General features: G+C 40.8%; 2 protein-coding genes across 5 annotated transcripts; one reads left to right on the top strand and one right to left on the bottom strand.

Annotated features, from left to right (window-relative positions):
* The first annotated feature begins 265 nt into the window (after window positions 1-265).
* On the top strand, window positions 266-14,225 carry dnm1l (dynamin 1-like). 4 transcript variants are annotated; one of them, XM_050073050.1, is made up of 20 exons: window positions 266-475; window positions 1,949-2,093; window positions 3,043-3,072; window positions 3,758-3,804; window positions 4,317-4,388; window positions 4,532-4,618; window positions 4,727-4,889; window positions 5,202-5,322; window positions 6,709-6,840; window positions 6,988-7,194; window positions 7,323-7,443; window positions 7,527-7,682; window positions 7,817-7,906; window positions 8,006-8,098; window positions 8,581-8,634; window positions 8,842-8,913; window positions 10,650-10,823; window positions 10,938-11,047; window positions 11,159-11,318; window positions 13,396-14,225. In XM_050073050.1, the coding sequence occupies exons 1-20, from the start codon at window positions 374-376 to the stop codon at window positions 13,450-13,452; spliced, it is 2,193 nt and encodes a 730-aa protein (XP_049929007.1). In that variant the 5' UTR covers window positions 266-373; the 3' UTR covers window positions 13,453-14,225. The 4 variants fall into 4 exon arrangements, with proteins under 4 accessions (XP_049929007.1, XP_049929008.1, XP_049929009.1 ...); XM_050073051.1 differs by lacking the exon at window positions 3,043-3,072; XM_050073052.1 differs by lacking the exon at window positions 8,842-8,913.
* tnnt2d (troponin T2d, cardiac) lies at window positions 14,131-17,699 on the bottom strand. The gene is made up of 10 exons (XM_050073054.1): window positions 17,612-17,699; window positions 17,486-17,507; window positions 17,336-17,393; window positions 17,141-17,257; window positions 16,991-17,068; window positions 16,789-16,899; window positions 16,249-16,361; window positions 16,056-16,146; window positions 15,636-15,673; window positions 14,131-14,324 (listed from the first exon to the last, which is right to left on the bottom strand). Exons 3-10 carry the CDS (start codon window positions 17,387-17,389, stop codon window positions 14,279-14,281), a joined length of 648 nt encoding a protein of 215 aa, XP_049929011.1. The 5' UTR covers window positions 17,390-17,393; window positions 17,486-17,507; window positions 17,612-17,699; the 3' UTR covers window positions 14,131-14,278.
* Window positions 17,700-20,255: the final 2,556 nt, after the last annotated feature.

The following is a 20,255-nucleotide window of genomic DNA, read 5'->3' as shown; positions in this document are numbered from 1 at the left end:
TAAAGTCAAACCGGTTTCAGCATATAAGTATGCTTATATTCGTGGGTTTCACGCATAAATATTTTGGTACCCGCCTTAGTAACGGTTGCGTAGCGGAAAAATAATTATCTTTCTTGTCATTGGTGGAACGTGAGTGTGATCTCACGCATAGGAAATGTAGTTCAGCCCAAGCAAAACGCCGACCACAGGAATTCTGAGTCGGACTCCAGAAACTCCAACTCCCATAATTCCACTGTGACCAACTGTCTGCGCAGTTGTTCGCAGATCCAAAGAGACGCCAGTAGCTTTTAGCCGAGGGACATTGAATGACTTTGTACCCGTGTGCGGCAGCGTAAAGAAAGTATTTGACAGGTCGGGATCAGTACCGGAGCTCATGGAGGCCCTCATACCTGTCATAAACAAACTACAGGATGTATTTAACACGGTCGGCGCAGACATTATCCAACTGCCGCAGATAGTTGTTGTGGGAACTCAGGTGAGAAACGTCACTTGGCTTTACAGCTAGCAAGTTAGTTAGCCTGCGCCAACTTATTGTTTGGCTACATCTGATATGTAAACCTCAGTTTTTGTTTCAGTTTCGTGCAGGCGTGATAGACCTGTGTAGATTTGTGTTACATAAGTGTCCCCTTTTTACGCAAATCGAGATAAACTGAGTTAGCAGCTAAGTTAGCATTAGCTACATGTGAGCTCACAATTAAACTCAACGTAGCTAGCTATGTTTTGGCTGACAGGGGACGAGCAAGTGTCCACATAACCTTCAGATTACCATCCAGGAAATAAATAATTAAGTAAGAATAGAAGGGTTTAGGCTTTAGAAATATCCTCCCTTCATTTACACAGTAAAATCTACTCTTAGTTGGCACTTTATTAGGTACACTTAACTAAAACTAAACCTGGTTAATATAACTTGTAAACACTGCAATAAGTCCTACCTTTATAAGGGTTACAATGTTCAGCTTTTGTTAAAGGTTTTAATATGTTATTAGTTGTATGTAATCTACCCTCATTAAGATAATTAAAATATTACAAACACCTCTCAGTATACCACAGTGCAATTCAACAGCACCAAAACACTAACACCTCTCTTCTCTTGCACACTTTCTCACTGTCCACCAAACTATCTTGTGTACACATGAAAGCCTAATTGGTTTAAAGCGGCAGGTTTTGTCTAACACATTTACTTTCACTGGTCAGCTAACAGGATGTGGCTGTCTCAGACCTTTTGGCAGGCGTACGATGGTGTTACAGTGAGACAAGGCAAGCCAGAGGATGTTTTAAATGCCTGATTCACTTTGTTTGTCCTTGCCAGGGATCCACAAAGGCCCAGATCGGCAAAGACCTTCAGTTAAGGACAGCTGTAACTGAGACCTGATGCCAAGTATTGGTTATCCCTGTCGGGTCTATTAATAGACCTACCTGTATATCAGTGAAAACAGCACTAGATTTACTGCTTCATTTCAGCCTTTATCGCCAACTAAGGAAATCAGCACCAGTCCAATAAAAAGGAATCGCTAGCCAAGTGACCTAAGTGAGGTATTTCAGTTCACCAGATCTCATTAGGAGTTACTCTACCCACATGCCAAAAAGACAGAAATGTCTGCTTAGTGCCACCCAGTGCTTGTGTGAATGAGTACTGCATACAAGCTGAAGCTGCTGCAAGGCTTGTGATCGATCAGTGAGTGAAGTTCAGCCCTGACGACTTCACCCCTGAGGTTCTGAGCTCCTGAAATGGTTCCAGGCCCCCAGGAGAAGCTCCTGCAGTGATAACAGGCTAATAGATTTGAAGTAACACATGAATAAGTGGTGTCAAATACAGTCAACCTCAGCACAGTGTGTTTTTCCTGTATGTGCATAATGGGAGGACAGATTTCTCTGGGCAGTGAGTCATTAGTACTTCAATCTCCCTCATTCATGGTTTTATTTACGATGTTGTTGTTATTGTCTACAGAGCAGTGGGAAGAGTTCGGTTTTAGAGAGCCTGGTTGGCAGGGACATCCTGCCACGTGGCACTGGCATCGTCACACGCCGGCCCCTTATCCTACAGCTAGTGCACATCGATGCAGAGGACCGCAGGAAAACCAACGAAGAGAATGGTAATATCACTATCACCTCTGTTGCTTCTGTATCTGTGGAGTTGTGGCATGATAATCTTCTCCTGCAAACTAAACTATTTGATATTTTTACATTTATACACATTATACGGTACATGCAGTATAGCCAGAGCAGTTCTAGATGTTTGAAACAAATACTAATTTTGATATTTGGGTATTTAAAAAAATCTGATAACAAAAAAGCTTGATAGTACTTTTTTAAATTGATGTGGACTTTTTAAAATTATGATAGAAACATACCAAGTGTGACAGATTCTGATTCTGATTCTGATTTTACTGTTGCCTAGTAGACAAACTATGTAAAGGAACCTCAAACCTTGTTTGACATTTATGCTCTGCTGTATCTTGTCACTTATCAGCCATATAAACATGGATACTATATATCTGCAATAAGCTAATGCTGGCCGAAATGTTGGCCTGGCCGATTATGGTGAAGCCATATCAGGAACTGTAGCATTAGGTAGAGTAGTTGATGTACTTCCACAATCCACTTTGTCAAGTGAATGTATGGGGATGTGGCAGATAGGGCATGATTCAGACAGGAAGCTGTCAAGAGTCATTTAAATCCAGCAGTCTAACTTCACGTTGCTTCACTTTCACTGCTCAAGAGCATCACAGTTCATAAGATTGAAATATAATAGAGATTTTCAGTTTCTGTGGTTGTGAGACTTTTTTGCTGCAGTGTCATAATGATTTATTGAACTGTGGTATGTTCTGATATTGTGTAAGGAACAGCAGTTTAACACTGATAACATCCACGTCTCAGTGAAAAGAACAGTAGGGGGGGAAATGTGCCAAGACCCAGCATTTATTCAGTGCAGTCCTCTGGGAATGGCCTCAGAGTGACTCTGCATTGCTGCAGAGTGTCGTGCAGGGGCTGCAGATAGCCGGGCTAACCCTTTTGTTTCCTGTCGTCTCTCTTTAACCACAGAATCCAAGAAAAATGGGCGCCTTTACAGAGGTCTCCTTTTCCTTGTTCTTTACCTTACTGTGTTTGTATATTACATAACCTCCCCCATCTCTTTTGCCCCATTCTGCCCCATCCTGCCCTGCATTTGTGTAGCTTTTCTGACGCCGCCAAACCACGTGGTTTCACTTTATTCAGCTCAAGCCCTCCCCTTGATTTAGGCTGGGTTCTGTCAGTTGAATTTAGACAAAGAAAATCAGCAGATTCCTTCGAAATTAATCATTTGTGCTTCACGTTTAAAACTCCACCTATGACACCTGTGATGTCCTCAAATGCCAGCTTCCTCTGAGATGACTAACAGACTCCACCCTTGTATTGTTGTTTCCTTGTTTTTGTTGCGATGTTGAATATTGCAGCTGAGGTAATTACTTTGTTTTCAAACACACTCTAGGTCCCTGCTTCCCAAACTGCACTTTTTTTTTTGCTTCAGGCTTTAATTTGCTTCCATTATTGTTGTGTGAAAACAACAGTTGTTCCACTCTTACACTTTTTTTTTTTTTTTTAAAACTCCTCAGCTGTGGATCTTTTGCTCTGAGGAGTTTTTCCATCCCATCTTTGCCAACAGAGAATTCCTCCCATGAGACTTAGCACTAGTGATAATAATAGTAACACTGCTCTCAAGGCCACATCTGTCACGTCAGAAACTGAAACATCTGTCCTTGACTTTGTATTTCTGCAGGCATCGAAGGAGAGGAGTGGGGCAAATTTCTACACACCAAAAACAAGGTAGAGTTGTTGCCCTCGTGTTTGCCAGAAAACAACACGCTGAATGAAGTCTCCCTCCACTGCTGTACTGAATATAGAAACACCTGAATATTTGATGAACTGGGTTTAATGATCAAACACCCTTGTTCTGTTTCCTGTATTGATTCACTGACATGTCAGAATTAGCTGCAGGACATTCTTAAGTTTGTGGTATGCTGACTGTACAACAGCAACATCGTTAATCTGTATTGAGATCAGGCACACACCTTTCAGTTGTTAAAAATATTTGTGTCAGTGTTCTCTAAGGTTGAACTGTGTGTCATGAGCTCTACAGAGTTCCTGAAGTGTGAACAAAGAAGCCCTTTGATTTGCTGATAGCCTCATGACACAACAGGAAGTCCCTTTGAAAATAATCACTGTCCTATTTATTGTTACTGTATGTTATTGTTGCTTGAATATCAAAAACTCCTGCTCACAATCATGTAAGTAAAATATTGAGATTTTTACCATTCATGCTTTAACTTCTCTTTCAGATTTACACAGACTTTGAGGAGATCCGGAAAGAAATTGAAGCAGAAACGGACAGAATATCTGGTGATAACAAGGTATGCTAATTACAGCCATTAAGAGGGAACGTCAAAAGTTGCCAAACAAGAAGTGATATCCACTGAGAAACTGGATAATCTCCAAATATCAGCATCAACCTGAGTCGACCTCTGAAGCAATATCTGCCTGTTTTTTTCCCTAGGGTATTAGTGATGAACCCATTCACCTGAAAATCTTCTCGCCACACGTTGTGAACCTCACATTGGTGGACCTTCCTGGCATTACAAAGGTGAGATAACTTTCCCGTTGGCTACCCTCTATGAACTCGAATGACCCTGCATGAATTTGAATTAATTTTATGGTTTGAAGTCAATGTGTGTTTTTTCTGTTAAAACAGGTACCGGTAGGAGACCAGCCCAAAGACATCGAGCTCCAGATCAGAGAATTGATCTTCAAATTCATCTCCAACCCAAACTCCATCATCCTGGCTGTGACTGCTGCCAACACAGACATGGCAACCTCAGAGGCCCTTAAAGTGGCCCGCGAGGTTGACCCTGATGGTAAATGGTCGTCTTGTTTCTAATTTCATCACTTTTCTCAGTTATTCCTACTGAGGTGTCTTCCTCTTTTCCCCCCTTAAAAGTTTTTGGGGGGAGAGTCTAAAGATAGAGGGTGTCATATGCTGTACAGATTGTAAAGCCCCCTGGGGCAAGTTTGTGATATTGAGCTATATGAATACAATTTACTTGACTTGTTTTTTACTTGTATTGTGTCATCAGCTTATTCTATTGACTTTATTGTCATGTACTCTTTGTATTCCTGCCTCTGTGGTGTTTCTTGTAGTCACATGTGTATGATGTCTTTGTCTTCAGGCAGGAGGACACTAGCAGTGGTGACCAAGCTGGATCTGATGGATGCTGGCACAGATGCCATGGACGTACTGATGGGCAGGGTCATTCCTGTCAAACTGGGCATTATTGGAGTTGTTAACAGGTAACACTGAACTTTTGTGCCACATTAATTAGACAGGGAGGAAGTAAGGACAGAAGGAGGGAACAGACAAACTTTTATTGTCAGATTGTTTTTGGCGTCACCACAAAATCATGAAAACTGCAGGGTAAAGCAGAGCACAGATGGCACGGAGTTTTATTCACAGCATGATTTAAAATGCACATATACAGAAAAAATAAAGTAAATATAATAAAGTATAATACCATGGGAGTATGGCTTCAGCAAAGTAGGCTTTACATTCAGTAACCTTTTTTGCATTTGGCAAGAAGGACTCGCAGTGTGCATATTTGGTGGCTCTGAAGGTGTGTGTCCACCTAGCGTTGTTGTTGGAGAGCACTTCATAAAAAAGTGCTCCCAGTGTTATTTTAATGACATGCAGGTTTTGATTTTATGACAACAAGATCTTGACATTAACGTCAGCTAAGTAGCTAACGTAACGCTACATTAAGGGCTGAATGCACATTTAACAACAAGCTTACAACACGTACTCTGATAAAAGCACCATACTCACTAGCAATATTCAGCATCTAGCCGATCTGCTCCCACAAATGGGCTTTTCCGCTTTTGTTTTGATTGTTTCTGACCAACGTTTACTACAGTTTGGGATAGACAGTAGCTAAAGGAGTGGTGGTGCCGACACCAGCGCCTTTCTGCAATTTCAGTGATTTTCAACTAGAAGTGTTAAGCGGCCACAAAAAAGCCGAAGTACTATGAAAAAAGACATTGGGTGTCGCGCTTTTCCTTCAGACAGCCACATGTGGCTTCACACACTCTCTCCTAAATCGGAACAATTTAAAGAGACGAGGGCGCAGATAAAAAAATGTCATCACTCAGTTGCATCTGGGGCTTCATGATTATCTCAGGGATAATATACAGCTAGCCGGGCGATTAAAACCCCAACAGGGTGATGCAGGACCCAAACGCGATGGGCTTGAATCTTCATTCATTTCGTCCAGCTTATTACACGGTTACCTTCGTCAGAAAACAATAATTTGACACAAAATGTTCTTTTGAAAATTATTTTATTGCTTTTGCTAAGTCTCTGTGATCACAACTGCATCCATGGCGATGGTCTGCTATTCAGAGTATTCAACAAAGCCGTGTAGTAACTAGCTATTCTTGCTGTTCTCTACAATTTCAATTATTCCAAACATTCACATTTTCATACCAAATTATCGTGTTGAAAATGGAGCCCTTTGACCAGATTCGTACACCATTTCCTCTATTATCACCTTGATCCTTGACAGTTTGTGTCAATGATGCTAGTTTGTAGTCACATGGTGGGTGGAGGTGGTCACACACTAAAAGCCACGTCTAACACAAACTCACCTCCATGATTGTTTTTTGTGTGTTTGACCATTTTCTTAGGAGTCAGCTGGATATTAATCAAAAGAAGTTGGTGGCAGACGCCATCCGTGATGAATACGCCTTCCTACAAAAGAAGTACCCCTCCCTTGCAAACAGAAATGGAACCAAATATCTGGCCAGAACATTGAACAGGTAATTTTGTATCACTGATCTTTACTCTCTGTGTGACAAATCCTCCTCTGAGACCTCTAAGTCCTTCATGTTATTACACTGTTGTCATCTATAACAAATCTCCCTCCTTGTTTTCCTATCAAACTGTTTTCTATCATTTCATCGTAGGTTACTCATGCACCACATCAGAGACTGTCTTCCTGAGCTGAAGACGAGGATCAACGTGCTGGCAGCGCAGTACCAGTCGTTACTCAACAGCTATGGTGAACCTGTCGAAGACAAGAGCGCCACGTTGCTGCAGCTCATCACCAAGTTTGCTGCAGAGTACTGCCACACCATAGAGGGCACGGCCAAGTACATAGAGACAGCTGAACTGTGAGTTACACAACCCTTCAGTTGCACGTACTTTCATACACCACTAAAGGGTGCTAACATCAAAACTCTGGAGTACTCAAGATAAACTTCAACCTGTATGTTTAATGGTTTCATCTCTTGTTTTTCAGATGTGGTGGAGCAAGAATCTGTTATATATTTCATGAAACATTTGGTCGCACGTTGGAGTCAGTCGATCCTCTGGGTGGTCTAACAACCATTGATGTGCTCACAGCAATCAGAAACGCAACGGTGGGTTTCTGCTCCTTCTTTAACTTGTAATATGTGTTTTCAAATGGCAGCTTGAAGACTTAAGGTTTCATTGTGTTTGACAGGGCCCAAGGCCTGCTTTATTTGTGCCTGAGGTTTCGTTCGAGTTGCTGGTGAAGCGGCAGGTCAAGCGCCTGGAGGAGCCCAGTCTGCGCTGCGTGGAGCTGGTTCATGAGGAGATGCAGAGGATTATCCAGCACTGCAGCAACTACAGCACACAGGTGAGAAACATGCTGACACATGCTACATTAAAATTAAAAACTAAAGTATAGAGGTGTGCTGTGAATCCACAAACTGATGTCACCTCTTTTTACACAAACCACATCCCTGTTCTGACGTTTGTTTATCTCTGCAGGAGTTGCTGAGGTTTCCAAAGCTCCATGATGCCATCGTCGAAGTGGTCACCTCGTTACTCAGAAAGAGACTCCCAGTCACCAATGAAATGGTCAGGACCTGTTCACAATTTACAATTCACATTAAATACCATTTGAGATCATGGGCATCTTAGTAATGATTTTTTTTTTTTTTTTTTTTTTTTCCTCAGGTTCACAATCTGGTTGCCATTGAGCTGGCCTATATCAACACCAAGCACCCTGACTTTGCTGATGCCTGTGGCCTCATGAACAATAACATAGAGGTAAGACGGCGTTACACCTCTTTCAGTGGAAGCTAACTCCACATAAATCATCTATTGAACATTTAATCAAGGCTTGAAATACTTTTTTTCTGTGTCGTTTACTAGTGTATGTGACTTTTAAACTTTTTCGCTGCACCATCTGACATACTTGTCCTTCTTTCATTAAAGTAATCCAACAACAGCCGCTGCAGCATTTTCTTTTCTTTTACAACAGTTAAAATGTGAGGAAATCATCAATGTGTTAAATGTAATTTAAGCTGACTTTCCCCTTAATTTCTTTAAAAACTGTGCTGTAAAATAACTCCTGATTTAACATGGTTATAGTCAGGGTCATGCTGATAATAATTCCATTGTGCTTCTTTGCAAACCTATCATAGAAACAGTTATAATCATATTAGGATGTCTGTGGTGACATCACATTCAACAAGACTTATTATATGATGTTTGTAAGAGTTGCATTTTCCAAACTTTCTTTTTAACAGGAACAGAGACGCAACAGAATGAGAGATCTGCCCTCTGCCGTCCCCAGAGACAAGGTACAGTCAGCCTTCGATATTTTTCTGTTTCTTTGTAACAGGCTTTAACAAATTTTCTTGCACATACAGATTCAGTCAACAACTCTTCTATATTAAATCTAACACAGTTGTTCTCTTCACATTATATAAAGTTTCCTGCAAAACTCTGCCTGTAGCTCCTGCCAGTTTTCTGTCCACTCTTGTCTTCATGATGTTGTCTTTCTCTAGTCCCTTAAAGGCCCCGGTGGGCAGTCTCTGTCTCCCACTGAGCCTCTTGCTCTCGAGGGCGAGGCCACCAAGGTGTGTCCCATTACCTCACTGCCTGCCCACATGTTAACCTCTGCCCACCCACAAGCCCTGACTGTTGTCATTATGTCACAGTTTACACTGTGTTCAGATCCCATTGGGAAGTCTTGTACTCTTCTAATTTCACCCAAATCAGTCTGGAGTCCTATGGTGGGATTTGAGGGGCAGTTTTCACCCCACATAAACTGGATGATGACCTTCGACCTTCACTCACTATCTGTATCTAACCCCTTTTTGCTGCATGCTGATTGCTCCTGTCAGATGAAACACAACTAATATAATATTGCTTATTAAAATTCTACTCATTTGGCATGTGCTGTTTTACTTGAAATAACAAAAAAAACCTTAGTAGCCATGGTAGGAGTGGGCGATATGGAACAACATGATTTATCACTGTATATGTAATTGTATAATGAGATAATTGTATAATGAGACAGCAGTACAGTACATTTTCTTGAAATATAATTGAAAAGAAATCAGATAAAATAACCAGATGGAAAAATCTCCCGCTAGCTTATCTAGTAAATTAACTACCTGAGAAATAAACCTACTTCATCAGATTAATGAGAAAATATTAAATTTTAGTCATGTAAATCCTTTATTATCTTAAATTAGTCCTGCTTATTGATTTGCAATATTTGCTGCAATGACCTTACACAACCACAGAGTAAGAGGGTTGTCTCTTCTCAGGAGAAATTACAGTAAAATCTCTTACTTCAGGATATTTTCTGGGTTCCCACAGGCATGGTAAACCTGAAAAAGTAATGAAAACCCCAATCTCATTTTCCAGGCCTGGAAAAGTCACCGAATTTTGTCATGTGTAATAAAATTGTCACAGTTATCTTCCACGGATGACCTTCTTTGTCACTGTGTCGTGACACTTTGTTTTATTTCACGTACGTTTCTGATTTCTCTCCACATTTTTCTCCCTCCGTGTATGCCAGCTTGCTGGATTTAATTTTGAATAGACTTTAAATCTAATATGTTGAAATAATGCCGGACAAGTGGGGCAAAAATAAAATGTTGTGACAGAGTGATGTATCATGTAGGGTCATAAATCCCAAAGTTTCCATACCAGTGCCCCACTACTTTTAAATTGTACCGCAGTTTTGAGACTGAGCAATTGACAGGGGCAACTCAGGGCTCTTGATTGCCACTCGGAGCACTGATGTGCACTCTGCTGTAAAAGTAGAGCTTGGTAGATTGAAGGTACGGAACATTCTTGTTCAAACAAGTGAACCAAGGAGTCGGCTGTCACTCCCCCACTCAGTGAGCTCTACTGCTCCGTGTCCGAAGACCGCCTAAAACATTTGGATTATTTATACTTCACAGGTCTGTTTGTGTTATACGCTGTAAGTGATCATGGGAATTCTATTATGGGTCCTTGATAAGTCATGGAAAATTTCAGAAATCTTGTCTATGAAAATGTGTGGGAACCCTGCATTTATTTTCATATCATCCAATCCTAACCCTGGGTTATATCTTCTATGCTCTCTACCTGTCTGTGTTTTCCAACAGTCCTCCAATTTGTTCAGTTCTAATTTAGAGGAATGAACATAACTCTAGATTAACTTCTTTGCAGTGAAGTCAAAGAAGGCCTTTGCATGCTATGATCTGAAACTTGTTTTGAAAGTTAACATTAATATTCTGTTCCTGTGTTTTTCCTGAGCATGCAACCCTGTGCAAGATGCCTCACACGTCCTGACTCCCCGTCTCTCTCCTCCTTTCAGGCAGCAGCCGGCGGCTCTCAGAGCGGCCCTGTCAGCGAGCAGGCAGACGGCGGCACGGGGAACTGGAGGGGCATGTTGAAAAAGGGAGAGGAAGCAGCAGGTGGTGACAGGGCCACGCTCCAGCCTCTTCCTGCAAGCCCACAGAAGGGCCATGCTGTCAACCTGCTAGATGTGGTGGGTACTCTGCATTTGTAAACATGATGAATAGGTTTTGGAGAAAGTCCCTGACCATTTATATCAGTGATTTTGCAACAGACTCAAACTCATTTGATGCAATATCATTCCCAGCCTGTTCCAGTGTCCCGGAAGTTGTCTGCCCGGGAGCAGAGGGACTGTGAGGTCATCGAGAGACTCATCAAGTCATACTTTCTTATTGTACGAAAAAACATCCAGGACAGGTACACGTGTAATCAGCCTCACTTTTCTTTTTTGTTTTCACCCACCATGATGCGATCTTTGAAATCTTGACATGATCTGTCTCTTCACCCTCTGTTGTTGTTTGGCCTCAGTGTACCGAAGGCTGTGATGCACTTCCTGGTGAACCACGTGAAGGACTGCCTGCAGAGTGAGCTGGTGGGTCAGTTATACAAGACGAGCCTGCTGACCGACCTGCTGACAGAGTCCGAGGACATGGCTCAGAGGCGCAACGAGGCCGCTGACATGCTCAAGGTAACAGATTCATCAAGTGTCACTTCGGATCGCCAAAACAAGATCCTGTATCAGTCATATGCTCGTTGCTCATGAAAACATTTACGCGCCACTTCAACTCTTCTAGTATAACAAACGAATAAAGCCATCTGACCTTATTAAATTCTAAGAAGTTAAGACTTGAAGGGATTTTAAGCTTAAAAGGATTGATTCAAAGTTTATAATTAAGTCTGTCTTTAAACAATAATCCGGTGCTCATATGTACGTTTCAAGAGTTTTTATCTTGCTGTAATATTTCTCCTTTTTCTGCTGGCCATCAAAGATCTCTTCATGAAGTGATTTCAATGTAAGTGATGCGGGACAAAATCCAGGGTCCTCAAAAATGCATTGCAAGGGTTTTTTCTGAAGTTTATTTGAGGCTTCAGCAGTTTGATTGAGACGAATCAAGCGGCAGACTTAAGTCACAGGGCCCTATTTAAATGATCTATAATGCCTGATCCAAAGTGCATTTAGGGTGTGTTCAGCTTTTGCTGGTTAAACAGCACATAATCTGGGTGCAAAGTAGGGTGCAAGGGGCAAAGGGATTGTATTTAGTCCTTAAATTAATCACAGGTGTGTTTTAGGCATAACACAAATTCAACCAATCAGAGCATCACCTCCCATTGGAGAAGCGAGTGGTTTTCTGCTGAAAGTAACACAATAAGAGCACTAATGTCACTGCAGCAAATATTGTGGGACATTTAAGCAGCAAAACTAAAAAAACTGGGGGTGCTCAGTGGCTCAGTGGGTAGAGCAGGTGTCCCACATACAAAGGCAATGTCCTTGCTGCAGCAGACACAGGCTCTGCTCCAGCCTGCGGCCCCTCGCTGCATGTCATCCTCTCTCTCTCCCTTTCAAACTGTCCTATCAAATGAAGGCAAAAAGCCAAAAAATAATCTTAGAAAAATAAAAATAAAACATGTAGTTATGAACTTTGACAGAGGAAACTAAACTTTTAGCAACTGAAATAATCGATGAAGTTACTCTGCCTCTCGTGTAAATGTTCACAGCGTCTCTCTTAATGGGGAGCTCTGCTCTCTGCTCTCTGCTCTGCTGTGTTCACATTTTAGAGAGGTTATTGATTATTTCCTCATGAATGTTTTATTTCTCCCACCCACGACCCATCTGTGCATCCCTGTGTGTAACAAGCAGAGTGCACACACGTTGTGAACCCACCTATGTTGGCACATCTCACTGTCTGAATTATGCACCCTTTAAATAGCAGGAAAGTACTGCCTTTGACTTAAGACCAGGTTTCTGTGGGTCAGTGGGGCGATCACTTTCTGCTGCCTCAAATTTGGTATTGACATTGGTTTGTGTATATTGATGGTGACTTTGTGATTGTGTTTCAAACCAATTCCCCACAGGGACAAATAAAAATATCTGTCTGTCTGTCTCAGTCAGTAAGTAAAGCAAAGCAATACCCCAACAAAGTATCTTACCACACCAACATGCCCATGGGTGCAAGTGCATTTGCTATTTAAACAACATGGGCACTAGCAATGAAATCGACAACTGCATCAGTCTGAAACTAGCTGTGAGTTGAGTTGTGTTGCGCCACTTTGCAGTGGGTGTAAGTTAGGGCCCACAGTCTTTTAGTGTAAAACTCTTTCTTTCCTTGTTAAGCTGCAGCAAAACGATGGTAATACAAAGAGGGAATTTTGTTCTAAAAAGGCTGTAACTTTAGAAGACATTGTCTAGATTTGACTAATTTAGATGGCTCATATTGGCTTTGTATATATTACATTACAATACAGTTTTGCTCAGAACAAGGAGCGTAGATTTTGTCCCCCATCGCTTTTATTGTAGGCACATTAGGGAGGGATCGTTTAATTGGCCAGTATGGATAGGAAGAAATATTACAGCAGGCAAAAACAGTTTCATTGTCCACATGGGCACCTGACAGTTTAGAGAAACTACAACTTAATAACATGAATATGTCTCAAATAAGTACTAGCTGATGTAGAAACTGTATGTGTACCCAAAAAGCATGATCTGAGGGAACAGGAATAATACAGAGTTTTTTCATTTACACCCTTTTTTAAATTTCTGTGTCCAGGCGTTGCAGAAAGCCAGCCAGGTGATCGCAGAGATCAGAGAAACCCACATGTGGTGAGGGCAGCCTCTCTTCAGCAGGCTCTCTTCATCCCGACACGGACCATCCAACAGTTCCTGCTCCTCAGGCCACTGAGACGAAACAACTTGAAAACACACTGCTGTGGATATGTGTATATGGAGACATAGTTTTAATGTACAGTAAGGACTCGGATTTAACGAAGGGCAGTTTATATCAGCTCCTCACCGTCAGCATCACATGTGCTTCTGTCCTAGATTATTATATTTTTCTTATGTAATTAAAATAAATAAATAGATAACATTATGCATCACCACTATGTGGAGCCTTGCTGAGGAATGTCTGTTCTTAATGTAGGTTTGAATTAAAGCTAGAAACATGCTACAACATGGAGATGCTCTCTTTATCATGTCAGATCTTTTTCTGGACTTGTGTACCAAACAAATGCACTTAATTCAGATATGTTTGTTGGGAAATAAGCTCCAACATTTGTACACATTGTTTTGTTTTCTGTTGGTAACAGTATTATTTGTATGTTGACGTGAAACTATTTTACATCAGACCCATATTTGTCCCTTTGTTAACATGTTTCAACAAGTTATCTGAGAAGTTTTTAGAGGTTTCGGTACATTCAAGAGCTGTTAGTAAAAGCTGCTCAAGTTGTTGTAATGTGTCATGTCACTGTACATTGGACTTAATTACACAGAAACAGACAATCTGTAGAGTGGATGTAATGACTTATTTATTGTTTTGATATCATGATGATTGACATGTAACCCAACACAACAGAATAATGAATACAGGTATAATAGACACATGGGCTGATCACTGGTGTCGTGGTCTGCTTCGTTCCCGTCTGGCTGCTCCTTTACCTCAGCCGACCGCCCATCTTGCCCTTGCCACGTCCTTTGGCGCTGAAAGGATGCAGGGAAAGATTAAAGCCAAATGCTAAGCACAGCAATATGTAGGTTAATGACAAGTGGGGGTCATTCATTGCAGCGCTCAGTCGATCAGTACACAGAACAGTGAACAGGGTGTGTTTTGGTTTGTACAGTGTTGATGGTAAATACAGACACATTCTCTGTCTCAGACTTGTTCTGACATAAATAAGTTTTCTTTGAAATTGTAAGAATACAGTGAGGATTTGTCACGCTAATGACATTGCAAATAAAATGACAGTTTATTTACTTTGTAGTTTTGAAAGAGTTCAATTTATGTGTGCTGATTTCAGCTCATATCAATTAGATCAGTGGTTCCCAACTGGTCCAGCCTCAGGGTCCAGATTTCTCCTTAGTCATTAGTTCAAGGTCCACTCAGTTCCATATATTCAGAGTCATACTTGTGTTTGGCCACGTCACTGAGCTAGTTTGCTGTCTCTGTCAAGTAGCTGTCCGTTAGTCACTCACTCTACAGCAGGGAACAGCACTTCATAATTAAAGCTGTTGGCCAAAAATTCACTGTACTTAAAAATAAAGTGTGGTGTGTTTTTTTTTTGCAAACTTGACACACCTGAGACACTTTTGGACCGTGACCCACCAGTTGGAAACCATTGAACTAGATTCCCATGCAGAACATGCGAGATGCAACATAAAACATTTGATGGCTGTTTTAACAAAGTGAGCAAGGACATTCATAAAGATATGCCAGTGTTTGAGATGAGTGAGGGATGACTGGTCTCAGGGTTGTGGCAAGTGGTGGCACTTTTTCTCAAGTATGCTACTTGCTACTTCTACTCTTATAGGCACTTTACATTTAAAAAAAAAACATATGATGCAGTACTTAAGTACTAATATACCTATATAGTATAGTATGGTATACAAAGTATTAAAAAAAACTCCATAATAATGAATTACAATGTTCTATAATAATGTATCACTGTGGAAAAATCCATTCTACAGTACTGCAGTATGACTACTTTGACACTTAAAGTACATTTAGCTGATAATACATCGGTACTTTTACTTAATCAACATTTTGAATGCAGAAATTTGATTGTAATCGAGTATTTTTATACTGAGTACTTCTTCCAATACAGATTGTGGCTAATCTGCAGTTTGAGTATCTGTATTTTAACATTCAAAGACTTTACTGTAAGTGATTGCACTCTGTGATCTCGTACCCTTCCAAGTATATAACGACGGGTAAATGTGAAATGGTAGGGAGTGACAACTGGCATCATGGAAAGTCGTAGAACATTTCTGGAGATGTGAGTTTTGTGTTCATACCTCTGGTGGTCCTGGACTCGAGCAAGAAGCTGGTTGATCTGCAATAACACAAACACTTTTAAACGCTTTCAAAAAAGAACACAAATATGATGCTAGATAAAGCCTGCAGAGGCTGTCAACAGGAACTGGAAAGCCCTCTACCCTCTCATATCACTTTAACCTGTCATTTGCCAGGCATGTTTAATATGTCACATTATGCCCCTGCAAGCACCGACTGTTTCTCTTTACCATTTTCTCTAGACTGGAAAATATGCTGATTATATAAGTTGTAATATATGGTGTTAAAACATGGTCTTGCAGTCCCTGTGTTTGAGTGATCTCCATCATGATTAAGGGAGATCTTCCTCATTTCTTTCTCATAGAGGACCTCATCAGTAATTCAAAAACTTCCATTATTTTGTTGTGTGCTGGATGACTTACGTCGTACTTCTGTCTTTTGAGTTTTTCACCGAGATCAAACTTCTCAGCCTCCAGACCCATCAGCCACTGCCACATCTCGTTGGCCTTCTCCCTAAACACAAACAACCAGAGCTCATATCAACAATATTTCATATCCAACGATACCAAAGATTCTTACCATCAACATCCCGTTAATGTTAGCATTCATTCATACTTGAGTTTTTCCTCATTCAGATGATCAATGTTCAGAGCCTTTCTGCGTTCAGCCAGGATCTTCTTCTTCTTCTCCCTCTCAGTTTGTTTCTTGCCTCCTCTTCTGCTGTCACTCTGTGTCGGTCATAAAACCAAAAGACTCACAAGTCAGTCTGAATGCAACCAAAAAGTGTACACTGTTTTTTAATCCATCTTTTTAGTACAAGGGAATGATAGAAAGAGAGAGCTCTGTATCCAGTTCTCTTTAAACATCCATGGTGAAAGGCCATGGATATATAAAGAGAAAGGCAGTGGGAGCGAGAGGGATGGTAAATCAAACGTGTTTGATATTAACTTATATCACAATCCTCCTCCAGAATCACTGACTCCACCTTTAAATGAATCAAATCAGAATGAAATGGCCTGATCAGTGACCCTGTGTGACAAAGAAAGTGGTAAAGAGCTGCTCTTGTCTGTGACTTGTGCTTGAGTAGCATTTTTGAGTATGCTCTCTGTCCCTGCTTCACATTTAAACACAGTAAGTGACAGGAAGTTGAATGACCTTATGTCCAGCAGTGTACTGCTGGGTCATGTTTGTGAGGGCCTTCTTCTTCTTAGCATCCTCGTCGAACTTCTTACGCTGCTCCTCCTGCTCCTTACGCTCCTTTTCTTCCTGTATGTAGCACAGGTCAGTCATTTAGAGGAGAAACTGATAGTGATGTCTGGTATGATGTGCTGTAGTGATGAGGATAATGACATCATACCGCAAGTCTGGCCTGCCTCTCCTTCTCTCTCTCTGCCCGGACCCTCTGCTGCTCTGCTCTCTCAGCACGGCGTTTCTCCTGTAAGATGAAACATGCACTGTCACAGTGATTTGGACCAGACTCAATGATTCCTCTTTGACTGAGACTCACGATTCTGTTAACGAGGGCGATGAGCTCCTCCTCCTCTTTCTTCCTCTGGATGAAGTGAGCCTCGATGAGAGACTGCAGCTCAGACAGATCCTTCTCCTGACGCTTCCTGTGGATATCCTGCCATCAGAAAACACAAAGCGTTGCCAAATCTGATCCAAATGGATGTTTCTGTGAAGATGAAAGTTGTCAACTCACATCAAAATCCACTTTTTCACCATCAGGGATCTTTGGGGCTGTGATATTTGTCATGAACCTGTGAAAATGAACATTTTATTTTTGTATATTCTGCCATAAATGGTGTTTTAACAGTTAACTGCTTAACTAAAGAAGAGCTAAGACACTTACTTGGGCTTTGGCTTCGATTCATCTGGTACGAGGCAAAGAAAATAGAAGACATTATGAAAAAACTGACCAGCAAGTATATTTAAGAAGTCATTAACAAGCTGTATGGGGAGATTAAAGTTTTCTCACCTGTCACCTCCTCTTGTGCTGATGATGATGAGGAACATTAACGATTAGTGACGTGTTAAATTAAATGAGGTACAGTACATTAAAACAGACAGGTGCAACCTTCTTACCTTCTTCCTCCCTTCAGAGGATCGATAGTGTTGACAAGAGGAATAAGAAAACAATGAATAAATAGTAAAATCCAGAACAATATTAATATTGACATGATGAAAGTACAAAAAGTACACTTACTGAACTTCCTCCTCCACGACTTCTTCTGTGTCGGACATTTTGTTATGGATGAGCTCTGCAAAATGGATCCCTATTAGCCTATCTTTAGCCCGGCACATATTTCCAATCATTAAACAACATAGCAGAGCATGAGATGGCAACAGTTCACGCAGTTTACAATGAGTGTCAGCACTGGCTCAAATATCTGTGGCTGCTGTGGCAGACGTGGAGGAAGTATCGTGGCAGTGATGTCACAATAAAATACTCTGTTACAGGTACAAAACAATTAACTAGAACAACTTAGAAGTATTAGAGTCAAGTTGTACTTAAGCATCAACAATGTTGCAAACTGTAAAAAGCATTTCAGTGTTGTAGCTCCAATTACTTTTTTATACACATATGTTTTACATGTAAACTCCTAATCTTAAAAGTAACTAGTTACTACAGCTGGAAGGTGACTTAAGTAACTGTATTATAAAATAATATTTCCTTCTGAAATGTGTTGAAACAGAATTAAAAAGTAGCAAAAAAGAACCCCAAATTGTTCTGAAACACAATATTCAAGTAAATGTGCTGCGTTTCTTCCAACTCATGTAGTCACTCGACAAATATTTGATATATTTTGTATCAGAGCAGTTTGTGTTTAGTGTCTGAAAACAGTGGCGCCCCAGTAAAAATTAGTCATAAGGGTGGCCAGAGGGGGCCACTGAAAATCTTGCAGTGACACCAAAACCAAAAGCCATAACTGAATTTCAGGAATCCTATTATGCTGTTGAAATATATGGGCTTGTTTAAAGCCATGCCGATATGGAGAGTTAAAGAATCGCTTACTGGTATGCTTTGGTTTCTTATTTAACATTTAATATGACTAACCATTTGGCACTGGACATCATTACGATGTCAGCTGGACAGATGTTAAATTTGGGTTGGGATGAAAAGCAGGTTGACGATTTTAAATATCTAACGATATTAGAATTACTTAACGATAATAGAATCACTTTGTGTTGACATTAACATTATGACGTTTTGCAGACGTTAGGTTTTGTTCTCCATACCTTACAACTAAATGTCATTTCTATACGTCAAGATGACGTTACAGCTTTTAACCAACAAATTATTAACATTGTCTGTTTTCAGTATTCTGTGTCAAATTGCTGTTGGTATTAGACATTGTCCTGACATTGAACTTTGGTCACCTGATGTCACAACCTAAATTCAACCTAATATCAACGTCTGACAACAATGGCAGCCCGCTGGATAATTATCTGATGTGCATAGAGTTATTACGTTACCAGCATCGGTAACGTGTGTTTAGGTAATTAATTGTTCTTCCAATAGGTTGGTTGTCGTTCTCTTTAAAAATACAAATACACAACTTTAATTTGAAGAGGTACAATGTGTAAAATGGACAAGACATTTACAGGGAACAAGACTTCTCATGTTTAGGGAACACTCATGGGTACCCATAGAACGAGTTTTCATATCTTGAGTTGAGAGTTCAAAGGACCCCTTCGAAAATGGCAATGCCTGTTGTTCCCTTACCAAGATTAATTCTGAATTTGGAGTGGTATTTAGCCCACTTCCAGACAAGCTATGCCGACATGGTTGTTGCAAATGGATGCCTTAGGTTGTCTAGTTTTACAAGATACACCTACCCTAGCTTAAAGAATGAGCCACGGGTTCTTAAAAGACAGTAATGTCAGTCTTTGGTTATTTTCATTAAGGGGCACCAGTGGATGGGGCCGCAAGTGTATTAGGGTGGTCATGGCCCCCACTGGTCCCCCCTTGGGGGCGCCACTGTCAGAAAAGTAACCAGTGACAGCTGTCAGATCATTTTGGTGACATAAAAAGGAAATTTCCCCTAAAATGTGTTTGAGTTCTATAAAGTACCACAAAAAATAACTTTACCCCAGTGAAGTACAACTTTAATATTAATCTAAGGTTATTACTCTACAAATATTAAATTTACTTTGTGTCAGAGCAAGGTAGGTTTACTGTATGGCAGTTGTAAATACTAATCTATGAATTAACATCAGTACCACTATCATGAGGAGCAAATAATCTCAACCTCTGTGTGACAGGTTATAGACACAGTTCAGCCACATTAACAATCCAACAGAACGATCAAGAAATACTTTGTGGACAGCAATTAAATTTCAAGATTTATGACTAAACCTTGCTGTAATTTCAAGTATCAGCGCTGACATTAGAGTCCTTACCTGTGACCCAGACAGAGGGAGCTCAGAGACGAGCGACAGGCTTCAGCTCCTTGAGGTTCACAAACAGGTTGAGCATCAAGGATACATAGTCCAGCCCTTCTTACTCATGTGACTGCAGCACCCTATGGCTGGTCAGTCTATTGTTAGACAGCTGGACGTTAACGCTCTGTCTCACACACACTAAGACACACACACACATTCTGCAGGTACATTCCCGC

This window comes from Epinephelus moara, chromosome 20 (assembly GCF_006386435.1).
Source record: "Epinephelus moara isolate mb chromosome 20, YSFRI_EMoa_1.0, whole genome shotgun sequence".
NCBI classification, from domain to species: Eukaryota; Metazoa; Chordata; class Actinopteri; order Perciformes; family Serranidae; genus Epinephelus; species Epinephelus moara.
This window is presented reverse-complemented; position numbering and strand designations above follow the sequence as displayed.

Excerpts from the sequence above, each read along its gene's own strand:
- tnnt2d (XM_050073054.1), bottom strand. The coding sequence starts at position 17,389 with ATGACAAATATCACAGCCCCAAAGATCCCTGATGGTGAAAAAGTGGAT. Across the intron at positions 17,258-17,335 it reads GTGAAAAAGTGGATTTTGAT|GATATCCACAGGAAGCGTCA; the intron begins GTGAGTTGACAA and ends TTCTGATGGCAG. Across the intron at positions 14,325-15,635 it reads CGAGTCCAGGACCACCAGAG|CGCCAAAGGACGTGGCAAGG; the intron begins GTATGAACACAA and ends GCATCCTTTCAG.
- dnm1l (XM_050073050.1), top strand. The coding sequence starts at position 374 with ATGGAGGCCCTCATACCTGTCATAAACAAACTACAGGATGTATTTAAC. Across the intron at positions 4,389-4,531 it reads GAATATCTGGTGATAACAAG|GGTATTAGTGATGAACCCAT; the intron begins GTATGCTAATTA and ends TTTTTTCCCTAG. Across the intron at positions 4,619-4,726 it reads ACCTTCCTGGCATTACAAAG|GTACCGGTAGGAGACCAGCC; the intron begins GTGAGATAACTT and ends CTGTTAAAACAG.